General features: G+C 35.3%; 1 protein-coding gene across 2 annotated transcripts; it reads right to left on the reverse strand.

Annotated features, from left to right (window-relative positions):
- Nucleotides 1-1,802: 1,802 nt before the first annotated feature.
- On the reverse strand, nucleotides 1,803-14,588 carry LOC127855508 (uncharacterized). Of its 2 annotated transcripts, XM_052391165.1 has the most exons (6): nucleotides 14,248-14,588; nucleotides 10,639-11,301; nucleotides 9,835-9,993; nucleotides 5,979-6,435; nucleotides 4,635-4,700; nucleotides 1,803-1,909 (listed from the first exon to the last, which is right to left on the reverse strand). In XM_052391165.1, the coding sequence occupies exons 2-5, from the start codon at nucleotides 11,167-11,169 to the stop codon at nucleotides 4,642-4,644; spliced, it is 1,206 nt and encodes a 401-aa protein (XP_052247125.1). In that variant the 5' UTR covers nucleotides 11,170-11,301; nucleotides 14,248-14,588; the 3' UTR covers nucleotides 1,803-1,909; nucleotides 4,635-4,641. The 2 variants fall into 2 exon arrangements, with proteins under 2 accessions (XP_052247125.1, XP_052247126.1); XM_052391166.1 differs by lacking the exons at nucleotides 1,803-1,909; nucleotides 4,635-4,700 and adding an exon at nucleotides 5,149-5,282 and having other exon boundaries at nucleotides 14,248-14,587.
- Between the last annotated feature and the right edge of the window lie 896 nt (nucleotides 14,589-15,484).

The raw sequence follows: 15,484 nt of genomic DNA on the forward strand, positions 1-15,484 counted from the left end.
AACTATTGATTTTAATAGCATAACAAAACTGAACACTCTGATATAAATTTCAATTATATTTATTGATTTTTCATTTTTGAGATATAAAAAACTTGATCGAAAACCTACTATGTTGTTTTGTTGTATATATTACCTTGCATGTGTATGCCGCTTCCCAGAAGTATCAAATATTTCAGATTGATGCACGATGACAGGTGAAATTCAACCTGCGATGTTGGCTCGCTATGTGTAGATGAACTAAGTATGGCACGATCCGTTTCGTCGTATACCAATATTTTCAAAGCCAGGGCATTGGACTTGTTTTCTCTCCATATGTTGTTCATGACCATTAAGTTTTTCCCAACGATATAAAAGTGACTGAGTCTGAGGAGAATGCCAGTTTGGTCATTTGAAACAGCTTCTCTGTATCCTGCCTCTATGGTACTTTGAAAAGCATCGTGTTCAGGTAAATTTAATATAAAACGATGTGCGTGCACGTTCGATATTTTAATATGATGTTCATTTATAATGCCAGATAGCGTATTGGCAGCCGATACGTTCAGTCCACATAGGAATATGAACACCTGGGATACGTCGCGATATGCATCCGAATGACGTCCCAAATATCCGGAAATGACGTCATCAATCAAATGTTCATTGTGGGCAATATGATAAGCAGCCAGGAATTCCTGCATGCTTTTGTGGATAAATGAGATTGACGAATTTAAAGCTCTTTTGGTTTTCCGTTTTGATATCAGTCCCGCTTTAAGAGCAAACTCTTGTTCAGATGGTGTAAGATAGTTTGACAATTCCTGATCGTTGAATACAATAGACTTTTCCTTTTCAGGAGAACACAACAGATGAAAAGCAGCTTTTGAAATGACATCTACGTTTTGAATGATAGGCCGAAGGTAACTTGTTCTTGAAAAACACTTCACATGAGGAGGGTTTAAATCGTTAAAAAAGCCAGTTGTATCGTTCGCCTTCTTACACAGGCTTTCAAGAAAAGTAGTATACAATGCACACAATGAAGATCCGTTCAAATGTTCCTCCTCCTCCATAGTGTCCACCCACGTGCAAATAACAAGTGTGTACAACATCGGTGAATTTGATAACCAGGTCAGCCAACGCTCCTCTATGAAGCTCCTAATTTCCATCGCGGTTGTCTTAAGATCCTTGCTCTTGTCAAGTATGCACCGCAGTACTCTTTCACTAAATGTATATGAATCGCTAATACCCTCAATCTCTACGAGGATGTCGATCCGTGAATTCTTGAAACGCTCATCAGCAAGTTTCCATGGTCGAGAAGTTGTAAGAACCGCGCACTTGTCCTTTAGAAATCCCGCCATAGAAGGTTCAGGAAGGTTACTACCGTCAGGGGCCACCCATTCATCTAGACCATCACGTATTACAAGGCATGTTTCCGTCTCTATTATTTTGAGTAAAAGAGTGTACATTACATCACGTTTTTCATCAGAATACATTGTGTCGATGATTTGTTTCTTTATCATATGCGTTACTTCGGTCTGACATCTTGATTCTCCCAACGAGAGGAAAAAAATGAACCGGAAATTTTGAATGATGAACACGTTATCAAACGATGCATTTTTGTTGGGAGCTGCCGTTGAAGGCCGATTTTCGTCGCACCAATCATGAACTAACTTGGCTGCAAACGTTGACTTGCCGCTGCCGGGCTCGCCTTGTACGTATACACGTCGATTTGACTTTGTGTCGTGTGTGTAAAAGAGTTCCTTGTATGTCAGTACTTGCTCCTTTTTAACACGTTTCCCATCATTTGTTATATCAAACCGGTGCATTTTCGGCGTTGCATATATATCGGTTATACGTTTATCAAGACTCTGATCCAATACTGAAAGAGGCACATTGCTCGAAGTGTCATTGTAATGTTCCACCAAACGACGGCGAAAATCTGTAATGATATTGAAACAATGCCTTACATCAATACCAAAAAAGTACGATATTTAAATTTATTGCAAAACACGAAAGTGAAACTCGCAAACAAAGTCGCTCGCTACAGTCAAAGCATTTAACAACTGGTTAGATAACTTACATAAAGGACGCTACTGTAAATTAGCACGTATCTATATCAGAATAAAAATAATGCTACCCATAAACAAATAATGGTGCGATCTACGTACACAAGACTTGATCTTTACGATTTGGTTGCTGACACTGATTTTAAAAGAAAGTGTAATGACTACACATGGTCCATGCTCTATTTTGCTGTTAATACTGAACATGAATGCATCCACTGAAGTGATATACATATCAATATGTAACTATAAAGCTTTGTTATACGGTATACACGACGTGACTTAAAGGGGTCTTTTCCCAGATTTTGACATGTATTGAAGTTTGTCATTAAAATGCTCTAGTGGATAAATGTAAACATTGGATCTAAAAAGCTCCAGTAAAACCAAGAATATAATTAAAAACATAACAAAGTAACCATCAACTGGGCTTGAACCACTGACCGCTGAAGTAAAAGTCTATCGCTTTGACCATTCGGCCATCCGTGTTCATACAATGAGTGATTATTTTATACCTTTTATAAGCAGTCCTCGTTGTATCACAAAACATAACGACAACAACAGCACTCTCCAAATTAGTAAATAATTTCGCGTTGCAACGCTTTATAATTTTCAGGTTTTTGCATCGTAAGAAGATGCATATAATTTTAAAGAATGGTAAATGTTCAGTATTGCTGTTTCCTCACAAATATAACTACAACGACAATTTGCAAATTTGAAACATTTTTTATTTTGTCAATTTACCAAAACGTGAAAATGCCCCTTTAACTAATTAAACAAATACAGCAATCAATGTACATTCGTGTTCATGTTATTTAATTAAGCCGTGTCCATTAAGTAGACTACTAAACGAATAAACAATAACATTTTAGAGAATTTTTAACTGTTTGTTTCCCACATTAGTCTTATGCTATGCCGTGAAGTTTAAAGTAAAATAGTGCTTATATCCATCTTCATCTACTATTAACTGTTTTAGCTTACTAGTAAATTTAGAACAGCAATTCTGTTTCCTCTTTACTGCTTCACAACACATGTTGCGTAATTAATTACTAGTATGTTTTCGAGATGTACTTGTTCAACATGGCATCTATAACTTGCTGATTATAAAAAAAGATGGAAATGTTTTCATCAATTGATTATATACAAGCAAATTCGTTGAATTGATATCCCCCGCAAATAAATTGTGTTTATTATTCTTGTGCAAAGCAATTTTCCCATGGATTTCTACACACACATGAAGCTTCATGTTGACATGTTGTATCGTATCTGAGTTATAGCCCTGAAAAGTGTCGTCACACAAAAACAACAAAAGGCATTAACTCTTCTTTAAGAAAGTGAAGGGTTATGTTTTTTAAGCATGGCACTTCTCCTTATATATATCAATACACCTATGAAGTTTCATATTGAATTCCTGCATGATATCTGAGATATAGTCCTGAAAATGTACAAAAGGGCAAATACTCTTAATAAAGAAATGCATGGTTATGGTTGTTGTACATGACATTTTGCCGCATTGATATATATATATACACCTATAAAGTTTCATGTTCACATCTTATATAGTTTCTGAGATATAGACCTAAAATAATTGTGACAGACGGACGGACTGACAGATGGACGGACAGGTCCAATTCTTTATCCCTCTGCCTGTGGCGGGGGATAATTAAGAAAATATTTCAGAGCGAGTGTTTATTGATAACAGTTGACAAAGAGAGTTTAATATCACATGTATCTAAAATATGGTCATTGCTTCATAAAAAATATGCGTGAATCAATTAAAGAGGCGCATTTAAGATGAACTAGCTTGTATGAGGCTATGTTTCTTTTGCTTTTGTATGAGCATTACAATGCATACACACGACGAATAGTTTTTTACATCTGCTGAGACGAGTTAAAGGGAACACGAAATTGTGGGACTTTATTCTGTACACTTGTTATGATATATCCAATTACTGTGATTATTTTTTTTTATTTATAATATGCTTCTAAAGCAACAGCGGGTGTTTAAAGTATTGCCAGTAGTAGACAGGCATACTCGTGAATTGGATTTTAATCTGTATAAGCCTGCTAAGTAATAGATCAGATATAAAAGAATTGGTCAGTAACCTGAAAGATACTGGGTAGTTGCCATTTAGTATATGGAATAGTAAAACATATATAATTATGTCGCACGCACCCCTTAATCTCATAATCGTATGTACTAAACTGTACTGTTTTAAATGATAATAAGCGTTACTGGCTTTGTAAAATGCCTAAAATGAGGACTCCAAAACATATTTTTAGTTTTAAAATGGATATGATTTGTAAAGATCCAGTTCCAATGAACTACCTATTGTTGTTGCAAGAATAGGTACTTGCACGCATAAACATAACTCTAAAATTCGAAGTATTAGAAGCGGCATCGCTTTGCTATATGGCACGTCGGAGTTTTCAGCGTTGGTATGTTTAACATGCGTTTTAAATGTCTACACTATATGTGAAGTAGTTACAGGGATGCACAATGTTTGAACGCAGAGGTTAGTTTTAACACCCCATCGAGGTAGAGATAGTACTTTTTCGCTTTGCAGCAGCTCCCAAGAGAGGGCTGGTACACCTGGTTCTCACCTGACACTCAAATCTCAATTCTGATTCCGAGACCTTGACACAACCACGCCATGGTAACCGCTTCTGCTGGCGAACGAAACAAAAAGAGGTGACTGGCACATTTTCTATGAACAGATGCAAGTTCTTCGACAGAAAATTAGCGCCACCAAGATTTATTCAAGCCTTCGGAAAGAAAATAAAGAAACCAAAAATACAGAATACAAAGCGGGCTCGGTCGGGGCTTGGAATAACCATGATCGCGCACTCCACTGTGAGTCCCCAGGGTGGATGCGACAAGTAGGATAATAAAGTTTACCAAGCGATCAAGTTGGCAGCAAAGGGACCAATCATACACACGTGAAACGTAAGAACACTCCTTGCATGCGGATAAATCCACATACTGAAGCATAAGCTGAAGCACTACCGCTTGGAAATGTTCTTACTAGCCGAGACCAGGTGACAAGGCTTCGGAAAAACATCAACGGACGAACGACACAAGTTACGGATCATCGGAGAGAATTACAAACATCGGGTTGCTAACATCGTTAGAAAGGAGTTAGCCAACAGCATCATCAGTTGCATCCCATTCTCCAGGAGACTCATCTCCATTTGTATCTCAGCTGGACCTCACAACATCAACATCATCAAGGTCTACGCACCGACATCAGACTACGACAACGAGGAGAATACATAAACTATCTGCATAGATGTTGCACACTAAACTTAAACCTAGCATTTGACCAACGCCTGCAAACCAGTAAACAGTACAGATTAAAAGCATTAACAATATGTCCCTCTAAAATTGCCGGAAAAAGTCATTTTTCGTTAATAAACCCCTCTAGTTTTATACTGCGGACTATATACACAAATATCCAATGTTGTGTCATTAAAATTACATAAAAAACCAAAGCTCCTACGGAAAGGTTTCATTTAGTAATATGTAATAGTTATATGTAACCATTTCCTATAGCTTATATATTAATTATCATTTTAAATCAATTGATACATTATATGCAAACTTAAAATGGTTATTATTCTAATTAATTTCAGGACATAGTTATGTGCCTTTTAGTGACCTAGTATTAGACATATTTTAAGTTCAAAGAGTATAAAATACATATACACTTTTACAAACAAAACTCCTAAACCAGACCATAACGCTGACGAACAGGTCAGAAGTGTAGCTCAATCAACTCCTGTACAAATAACTGTGTAACTAAACACGTCTTTTTATGCACGAAATATATGGATTTTGGGCCAAACTTAAATCCTAATTGGGTTCACTTTGTTTTTGAAATGATAATTTGTAAATCGATTACTTATATTGAGACGAACTGGTGTCCAAAACAAAACCTGTTTACGAACCTGCTACTTCTCTTTCGTAGTCTGCTTGTGCAGTTTTGTTTGCTGCCTGTTGCATGCGCTCAATGCCCTGCTGAACACTGATTTCGATGCGTTGTGTTACATCATGTACCTTGCCATCAATACATTGATCCGCATCGTTTGTCTTTTTTTCGATGCGTTGTTCCCCATACTGTGTCATACTTTCAATTTTCTGTGCCCCAAATTGTGTCTTTCTTTCAAGGCGATGTTCCCCAACTTTCGTCTTGCTATGAAGGCGTTGTTCTCCAACTGTTGTCTTATTTTTAAGGCGTATCAGCCCCAACTGATTAGTAGCATCCAATTTCTGCAGATGTTTTGACAAGGTCCTTTCCGCCATCTCAGAAAAACGTTTGCCGGTCTTTTTTGCTTCTTCGAGCGTTTGATTGACCTCTTTCAACAGCTTGCCCAGTTCTTCAAAGGACAAACGATCATTCTGCAACTGCATACAAATCCAAACAAATATTGTGTTGTTTTTGCCCAAAACAAATATTAAATATGTCAAATCATGTTGAAAATTATACGGTTTGATGGATATGTGTTTGTGTCCTTGAGATATCGTAGTATCATTTCATGAATGGTAACATCTATTTTTCACGAGTTGCAGAGCCATTGGTGAAGTCATATCTTTAATATTACTTATACTTTTATAAAACAAAATCTTATATTGAAACATATTGAAACATAACATTATTCTAACTTAATATAACTGTTTAGTCCATGCCGATAAGTTTCGTGAACTGTGACCTTATATATGCGAATAAGTATGATTTTATAGAAATGACGTTTATTGATGAAACTGTACAATTGTGCCTCAATTTCTTCATCCTCGTCAATTGTCCCTCAATTTCTACATACTCGTCATTTTATTACATTATTTTTTCAACTTTATTTTACGTTTTCTATTTTACATGTGTATATTAATTATACGATTTACAATTAATATTAATACATTCATAGCTGAATAATGATCATGTTAGTGGGCTCTTCGACTCAATTTCTTTACCAAAAAACTTCATACACCATTTTTTACAGCAAACCAACATTTTGTTCTTGAAACTTTGCGCGTGTGCATTATCCAAACATTTATATATTGTACACGATAAGTATTGATGCAAAGCATCAAAGGGCGTCGTGAATTTCAGTGTAAAATGCACTCAATGAAGTTACATGGAACGATTTTTTTTCTACTGTAAATATTAATATATTGGCCGATTATTTTAAACAAAATAGAAAAAAAAACTGGTATAACTATTATCTCTGATTTTGTGTTATAACCCCAAATAACCGTTTTCTATGATGTTGTGTTATAAACCCCAAATAACCGTTATCTATGATTTTGTGTTGTAACCCCCACATATTTCATAGTTCATTTTATATACATTGGTTTCCTTTTTTTTACTGGCATCTGTGTGCAGTTTTCATTAATGGAACAGAACTGTGTATGTTTTAAAGAATCTGCTTCTTCTTGTAAGCGTAATTTATAAATTTAATATTTTTCTCAACTTCAATGGGAGATGATTCTGAACTTATTCATACGTTGCTCATTTACGATAGGGGTTGAGTACTCATTGATATGAAAGTACTGTAAACGTTTTAATGTGTTTATGAACCCCCCCCCCACACACACACACCCTCATACATATATTTCATGGGCATAATAAAAACAAACAAAAGATGTGTTTGTCAGAAACACAATGCCGGATGCCCCCTAATGCGCCGCTTTTTTATTATTTATTTACCTTTGACCTTGAAGGATGGCCTTTACCTTGACTTTTCACCAATCAAAATGTGCAGCTCCATGAGATACACATGCATGCCAAATATCAAGTTGCTATCTTCAATATTTCAAAAGTTATTGCAAAACTTGAATGTAAGGTTGTTGTTTTTTACCTTTGACCTTGAAGGATGACCTTGACCACCTTTTACCACTCAAAAGGTGCAGCTCCATGAGATACACATGCATGCAAAATATCAAGTTGCTTTCTTCAATATTTAAAAAGTTATTGCAAAACTTTCATTTAAGGTTAAAGTTGGTTTTTTTACCTTTGACCTTGAAGGATGACCTTGACCTTGACCTTACACCACTTAAAATGTGCAGCTCCATGAGATACACGTGCATGCCAAATATAAAGTTGCTATGTTCAATATTTCAAAAGTTATTGCAAAACTTTAATGTAAGGTTAAAGTTTTGATGACAGAATGACATAATGACGGACAGACAGGCCAAAAACAATATAACCCCGATCTTTCGATCCGGTGGCATACAATCGATTACAATAAAACAGCATATTTATTTAAACTAAAATGTCTACATCAAAACAAAAAGTTAACATAGAACATAAATAAAATAATTTGATTCTTCTGTGGCTCGAACCTTGGGCCTCTCACATGTGAAGCGAGCGTGTAACCACTACACTACGGAACCGCTTGAAAAATCACCTTCTTACTAAGATATTAATAAGTGAATGTCGTGTTACGGTTATCAATAAAGCAATACACTGTGTTATCGCTGTCGTCTTGTTAAATTGAAGAAAATACGCGTTAATCAAAACTCGAACAGCAAAAGTCTGCGCCATTGTTAGAAAACCACAAGATAAATATATTTTGATTATGTTTTGTTTTTATACAAAACCAGAAAGTTTAACTGGTTCGCGTATTTGCCCAGTCCCTGTGATCTTTTATTATTGCCCAGTCCCTGTGATCAGTTATTAATTAAGAAAATTAGCTTTGCATTATTTGCAATAAATGTTGTAGTAAATGTAATAGGCATAAATGCAGTACTTATTTACACTAATTAACACAAAGAATCACCACTGTGCAAGATATTCTGACAACAAAAATATATACATTGATCCGTAAAATAACTTCTCCTCCCATAAGCGAAAATAAACGTATTACATACGAGTCGCCGCACTTCAGTGCGACGCCAATCATAATTATAAAATGTCCAGCGGATACATATAGGATCTGCCACGAGTTGTTATATCATACCATATTTTATTAAACGAGTTCAGGAATTTTGTTAGTAAGCGAGCCTTTCACGAGCTTACTAACGAATTTCCTAGACGAGATTAATAAAATATGGTATGATATGACAACGAGTGTCAGATCTTTTTTATCACATGCTTTTAAGTGAGCAAATTCAATAATTATTTACGCAAATGATAAATCCCGAATATTGTTTACATTTCTTGTCGTCATTTGACGTTGCAACGACATTTCAGAAAAATAACAAAATGAGATTGGTCAATAAACAATAAACTAAGCCAATGAAAACGCTTACAAAGTATATTACACATATGTAAGATAATAATATATGTAATGGTTATATTACATGGGAAACAGGGTATGACATGTGATAAAATTCCATCCTTTATGATCAAACACCCATTAAGATGATCAAGCTGTGAAAGTTTGAGCGAAATCGGCCAAGAAGTTAAAGACAATCAGAGTAGACACATTTTATGCATACGTTATTTATAATTGTAAATAGTGGAAACCAAGAAAAACCACAATTATTTTCCAAATTAATGTTGCAGCCAAATTGTGTATGATCATTTCCACATTAAGGTAATTCAGATGTGAATATTATGCGAAATCAATTCAAAAGAAGGAGCTTCGGGGCGGTCTCACGTATGTAGGCACGGACGGAAAAGTGCAATACTTATTGCCTACCCATTTCTGGGAAAACAACGGTATGTTATAAAACATTTATTTTGCCTTATGTGTCGTTGTTAATTGTATTATAGTTTTATAATTTGCACAATTCTTTGCTGATTGACAGACGCTACAAACCATTCTAAATCTATAAATATATAAACTGGTCCCTTTAACTTACATCACTAAGTCTTGTACATGCTATGATGGCTGAAGGATCATGTTGTAAGCATTGTGGGTCAGCCAGGAGCGTGGACAGTGTCTTGAAATAGTCTTGCAAGTCAGCATCGGTAACCTTGCAGTCGGATGTGTGACGCACATCTCGGCCAATCTGACGGACCTAAGAAAAAACAAATCATGATAAATAAACAAGTATAATATTCGAATTTTAAAGCGAGTATGTAAAATGTTAATGTCGACATTTCTCTCTCACAATCTGATAAGCTTATCAATATGATGTATGCATGTTAATAAAGTTTATGAAAAATAAAGGACCATCAATGAAATAAAGTATACTGCAGTATACTGTATACAGCAAAATTAACGCCGATACCGACACGTTTATTATTACAAACCAAAGCGCGTCTACGTGTCGTATGAACAAAGCTGCGTCAGCTAATGGGCATTTCCAAATAGAGAACAATTCTTGTGCACATGAAGGATTATTTTTACGTTAACAATAATTGCAATTTAATTAAACTTAATTTATTTAATGGTACTACTTTTTCTGAATTGTTGTGTTTGTGTTTGATGTTTTATAAGTTTTGAAAACAAGTATAAAGATCGTAAATACTCGCTTTGATGTATACATACTTGAAATGACAAGTGTGCGTTAATGTAGTATTTAGAAAGTCATACAATAGAAGTTAATGAAATATGCAACAGCTTTTATGAAATACTCTTTAATGTTCACAAACACATTCAGATATGAGTAAAACAAATAGAAACACTACTGTTTAAACACTTAACTCGTGCTTTGTATTACCTTTTCTAGAGGACATTGCTTATCAGGCGGTGGAGGTGATAAACATAAGGGGGAGAGACATGTCTGGAAATGTAGGCAATTCAACATGATGCTTATCACACCATTAAAGTCGGATTCCTGGACCGAGGAAATGCTGCTGTATCCGTCCGGAGGGAGGTAGCATTTGCCTATTTCCCAATAATTTAGTGCCCACTTTTCCGCACGAGTGTTCCTCCAGGAAGGTCCACCATATCTGTGGTGTATTATGATATTATGTTTTACATTATCACAAATTGGGCATGGCTGCGGTTTCTGTGATTTATGAAAAGGACAATAATTCCGTTTCCTCTTGTTACAATATGGGTTTGTCGGACATTGTATGAGGTTTTCAATTGGGCAGTTTCCACAACTTCTACCAACAGAGGTGTGTACTTTCTGTAATTCTGCGCAAAGAAAGTTAGTGAGTCCTTCCTTCGTAACATTGAGTCCTATGCACGCTTTGAACCAATTATGTGTCTCCTTGTCGCCGATCAGGTGTGTGTTAGCGGCCATACTGCACTACTAGCATGTACTGGTGACTTTGTTAATGGACAAGCATAAACACGACATACATTCCTTGATATGTTACATTCCTCTTGTCAACATAGTCTCCGAGTATATGGCCTTTTGAGTGGAATTCATCATCTACAATAAAAACCGTCCATGAACAAAACTCATAAATTTGATTTTGATTATAACTGTTTAACATACATTGTTTACATACATGCTATTGGTGCATAAGCATAAAGTTTATCTTTCCACTCAGTTATACTGGCTAACTGTATACATATGAGCTCTGCTTCATGAAATCCTGTCATGACAGTACGATGAGATTCGTAGAGATTGGCATTTTTGACGCCACATATAATATTGCCTCTGCATTTGAGACGCTCATAAGACAAAGCTGTTGTGAATCAAGCCGATTTATAAGAAAGCCTTTGTGTTGCTATTTGAAACCAAGAAAAGTACACACTTATCTAAAGGACGTATATTTCGGATTTCGCGGAATTTTCCCGGCAGACTTTGTGTTTGAACGATGATTTAAACTAAGTCACTTATCAGTCGCTTGTTGCAAGTATTATAGTCTCGAGGTAGATTTGGTTAAATTTAAAAAAACGTATTGGTTTAGTAACAAATCGGTAAATGTGAACGTTCTTTTCCGCCAAAAACATGTATAATTTTTTTGTGAGTACAAGTATTTGTTTTATTGTAAACCAAGTTTTAATGCTAGTCTGTAATTATCAGTACTGGCATGTGTTTCAAATTTTGGAAAATTTAACTATATTTGCTTTTTAAAAAGTTGAAATTTGGGATCTCAACATGATTTATAACAAGAGCACCGCAAAACGGGTGCCACGCTCGGCTGCGAAAGCTTGTCAGATTTTTTTTTAGAGGACACAGTGACTTTGGCCTTTGACCTAGTGACCCAACGAGAGATGTGTTTGTCAGAAACACAATGCCCCCTACTGCGCCGCATTGAAATAAAAGTTATATTTATCATTTGGCTGGTATAGAAATCATCTCCTTTTAAAGGTTTTTCTTCCCTTGAATTTTGTCCAATTCAACCGGGGGGGGAGGAGGGTCTCACAGTCAATTATGACCATGTCAGACATCACTGACAACCAAGGCCTGTGGTTTAAAAGATTATAGCCAGAGTTGATTTTTCTTTTTTTATAAAAAAATATTTAAAAAAAAACAAAAGCCAGAGTTGATCATGTATCTATGGACATAAGTCCACAGGTATGTAATGAACATCAAAGAAATTATAATTATATCATTTAAAAAAGCCTTTGACAAATCAATCATTTTGGTAATACATAATCTAAATAATACATCTGTACAGTAACTGTAAAAAGAACTTCAATTATTGGTGAGGAAATATATAATATGAGATTTATAATTATATAAATTACTTCCCTTTAAAATAATTGTCTGGAATAAATCTCTATTTTAAGTAGCAAATAATTAAAAGCCACTACCGTGACTGTAGATTCACCACTCAAAATGTGCAGCTCCATGAGGTACACTTCAATATTGAATACTTATCTCCCTTTAAAGCTTATTACTTCCCTTAAATTTGTATGTTTTACCGTAGACCGTAAAGGATGACATTGACCTTGACCTTTTACCACAATGTGTTTGTCAGAAACACAATGCTGCCTATTGCGCCGCTTTGATTTATTTAACAAAAATATATACGTGGGCAGGTCAGATAACTATGTCCATTTAAAGCTTATTACTTCTCTTGACTTTGTTTCTTCGACCCTAGACCTTGAAGGATGATGTTCACCTTGAAATTGTACCATTCAAAATGTGCAGCTCCATGAGATACACATGCATGCCAAATATCAAGTTGCTATCTTCAATATTTAAAAAGTTATGGCCAATGTTAAGGTTTTAGCACGACGCCTACGGCGGACGGCGGACGATGAGCTGGCTATGGCAATAGCGCGGGTTTTCTCAGAAAACAGCCTCGCTAAAAATTAGTTCGGCCCAGTTTGGGAATAAGCAAGAGGCCTGGAAATAAAACTAGTTAGGACACGGTTATTTGGAAAACAGACGACAATATACTTAAAAACCTTAATTCTTATCTTCGATATGAATTTGAACCTGTAATCCAAATGTGATTCAAAATTATATTATAAAGCAAACTACAGCCCACTTAAATATTGTTCAGTGTTTATGTTCACAAACCGTCATTTGGTGGCATTAGTAACATTTCTTATATTCTTAACCTTGCTTAGACAGGTTTAAACTTAATGTATCAAGATTTAACGATTTAATCCCGCTTGTTCGATGCTTATTTTATATAAATTGATACCACCTATCATTATATTTCACAAAATAAGAAATTGTGTTCAATACAATAATAATGTGAAGAAGCATGTGAATAATTCTTTGAAAGATGTAGCAATAAAATTACATGTATTAATGTGAATGTGCTTGTGGCATTCAAAAATAATTTGCAATTGGTTAAAGCTTCATTTACATAATTACAACTGTACACAAATGCAAATTGCAGATGTGCATGTTGATACTAATAAGCTGTCGAAATGTTCAATAGAAAGGACACTTTTGTAAGCCCGTTTAATATACCCGTGTTGTAATTCAAGATACTGAACATACAAGCTACCTGTATTGAAGGAATACAAAAGGTGTGTATTGCGCTATTATAAATCGATTACGCCTAAGCTACTTTACATGTGATCGTGCTTCATACCTGTTTACCTGCTCCGCGGGTAATCCCAGCATGTTACTATATTAAGAGTGCGATTGTTATAAAAATACTTCGCGGGAAATCACTAAAGGTTTCCCGCTGAATGCTTTTAATAGCACTTACGCTATTTCCTCTTATGACCAAACCATATAATGCATAAATACACACCAATTAGTTCTGCATTCGCACGTATATATTCGTTTCGTTTCGCCATTATAATACCATTATTATATAAATCAAATGCAATTTACTGTAGTACAGACAGTTTTCAGAAACTACTAAGAAAACGTCTTCATTTGTAATCTAGCACGACTACATGATTTAATTTTTTATAACTGATACTACTGTTGCTGAATTGTTAACATGTACATTACCTGCCCTCGGACGTCTTATCCGGCATCTCATAATACGTCCCTGTCTGTTGAATTTATTTATGAGCGACTTTAGTTCTTCTTGAATGCTCTGAGCTTTTATGAGTACATACCTACAGCCCATAGTTCTTCATGGCAAAGGCAAAAACAATGTAAAAAAATAATGTCTCACATATGTCCATAAAATCGAGTTCAATCAACCTAATACATCGTAACAAAAACAATAAATGTTACCATCGATACCCGTTTGCGTGTATTTTGTTGAGCAATGCGCAAAACATAAACTTGATAACAAACCGTTTATGGCGGAAGTTGTGAATTGTCGATTAGTGCAAAGCGAAAGAAAAGGTTACACTGCACAAATTGTTTCACCGTGGTATCTGACGATCTGGTCTTATTTTTAGCAGTTGAAATTGTATTGCGTATACCAGTGTAGTTTGAATTAGGACACATTCTTATTATTATTCTCGCTGCGATCGGATAAGTGGTAGAGTCCGTGCTTTTAGATACGGCATTGTAGAAACAGTTATTGCGCTGTATACTTATTGAACTGAAAATCCGGAAAAAACTGGATGTAGTGTCGGGTGTTCTTACATGCCTAGAGATAAGGCTGTAGTATGGAAAACTTAATAAATATTTTATTTTTTCAGGCTGTACAATTTAGTATTTAATTAATTAACGGAATGAAATAAATATTAGCATGAACGTTAATAGATGTATTTATACTTATGTACATATTGTTAAGCTTGATACTGTGTGTGATTATGAAATAAATATTAAAATAAAAGTGCATAGATGTATGTCTCCTAGTGTTCATATTGTAAAGCTTTGATAATGTGTGTAAATATTGAAATACATATTACAATAAAAGCATATAGAACCTGTCCCTTGCAGTTGTCTATCCGTATTGCCGTTCGTTAGTGGGAGACAGTGGACGTTTAAGAGTGTTGAGTGCTTAAGGCTGTCTGTATTTAAGACTGTGTTGACTAAAGAGATGGGTGAAAGTGTTATGCGTAGGTTAGGTTGCGTTTTAAAGAATTGTTCTGTATGTGAGTGTAATCTTTGTCAGTGTTGTTCGAGGTGCTGTGCAAAATGCGGATGTGCTGGTGTTTTGGAGAGATTTTTCATTTGATTATTGTCACTGATTAAAATGTTATGATAAACAGACAAGAATAACAAGCGAATAATATATATATAAAAATAAAGTCACGGGTCACGGGTTCGTGTAGACGTGTAAAAA

This window comes from Dreissena polymorpha, chromosome 13, assembly GCF_020536995.1.
Source record: "Dreissena polymorpha isolate Duluth1 chromosome 13, UMN_Dpol_1.0, whole genome shotgun sequence".
Taxonomy (NCBI): domain Eukaryota; kingdom Metazoa; phylum Mollusca; class Bivalvia; order Myida; family Dreissenidae; genus Dreissena; species Dreissena polymorpha.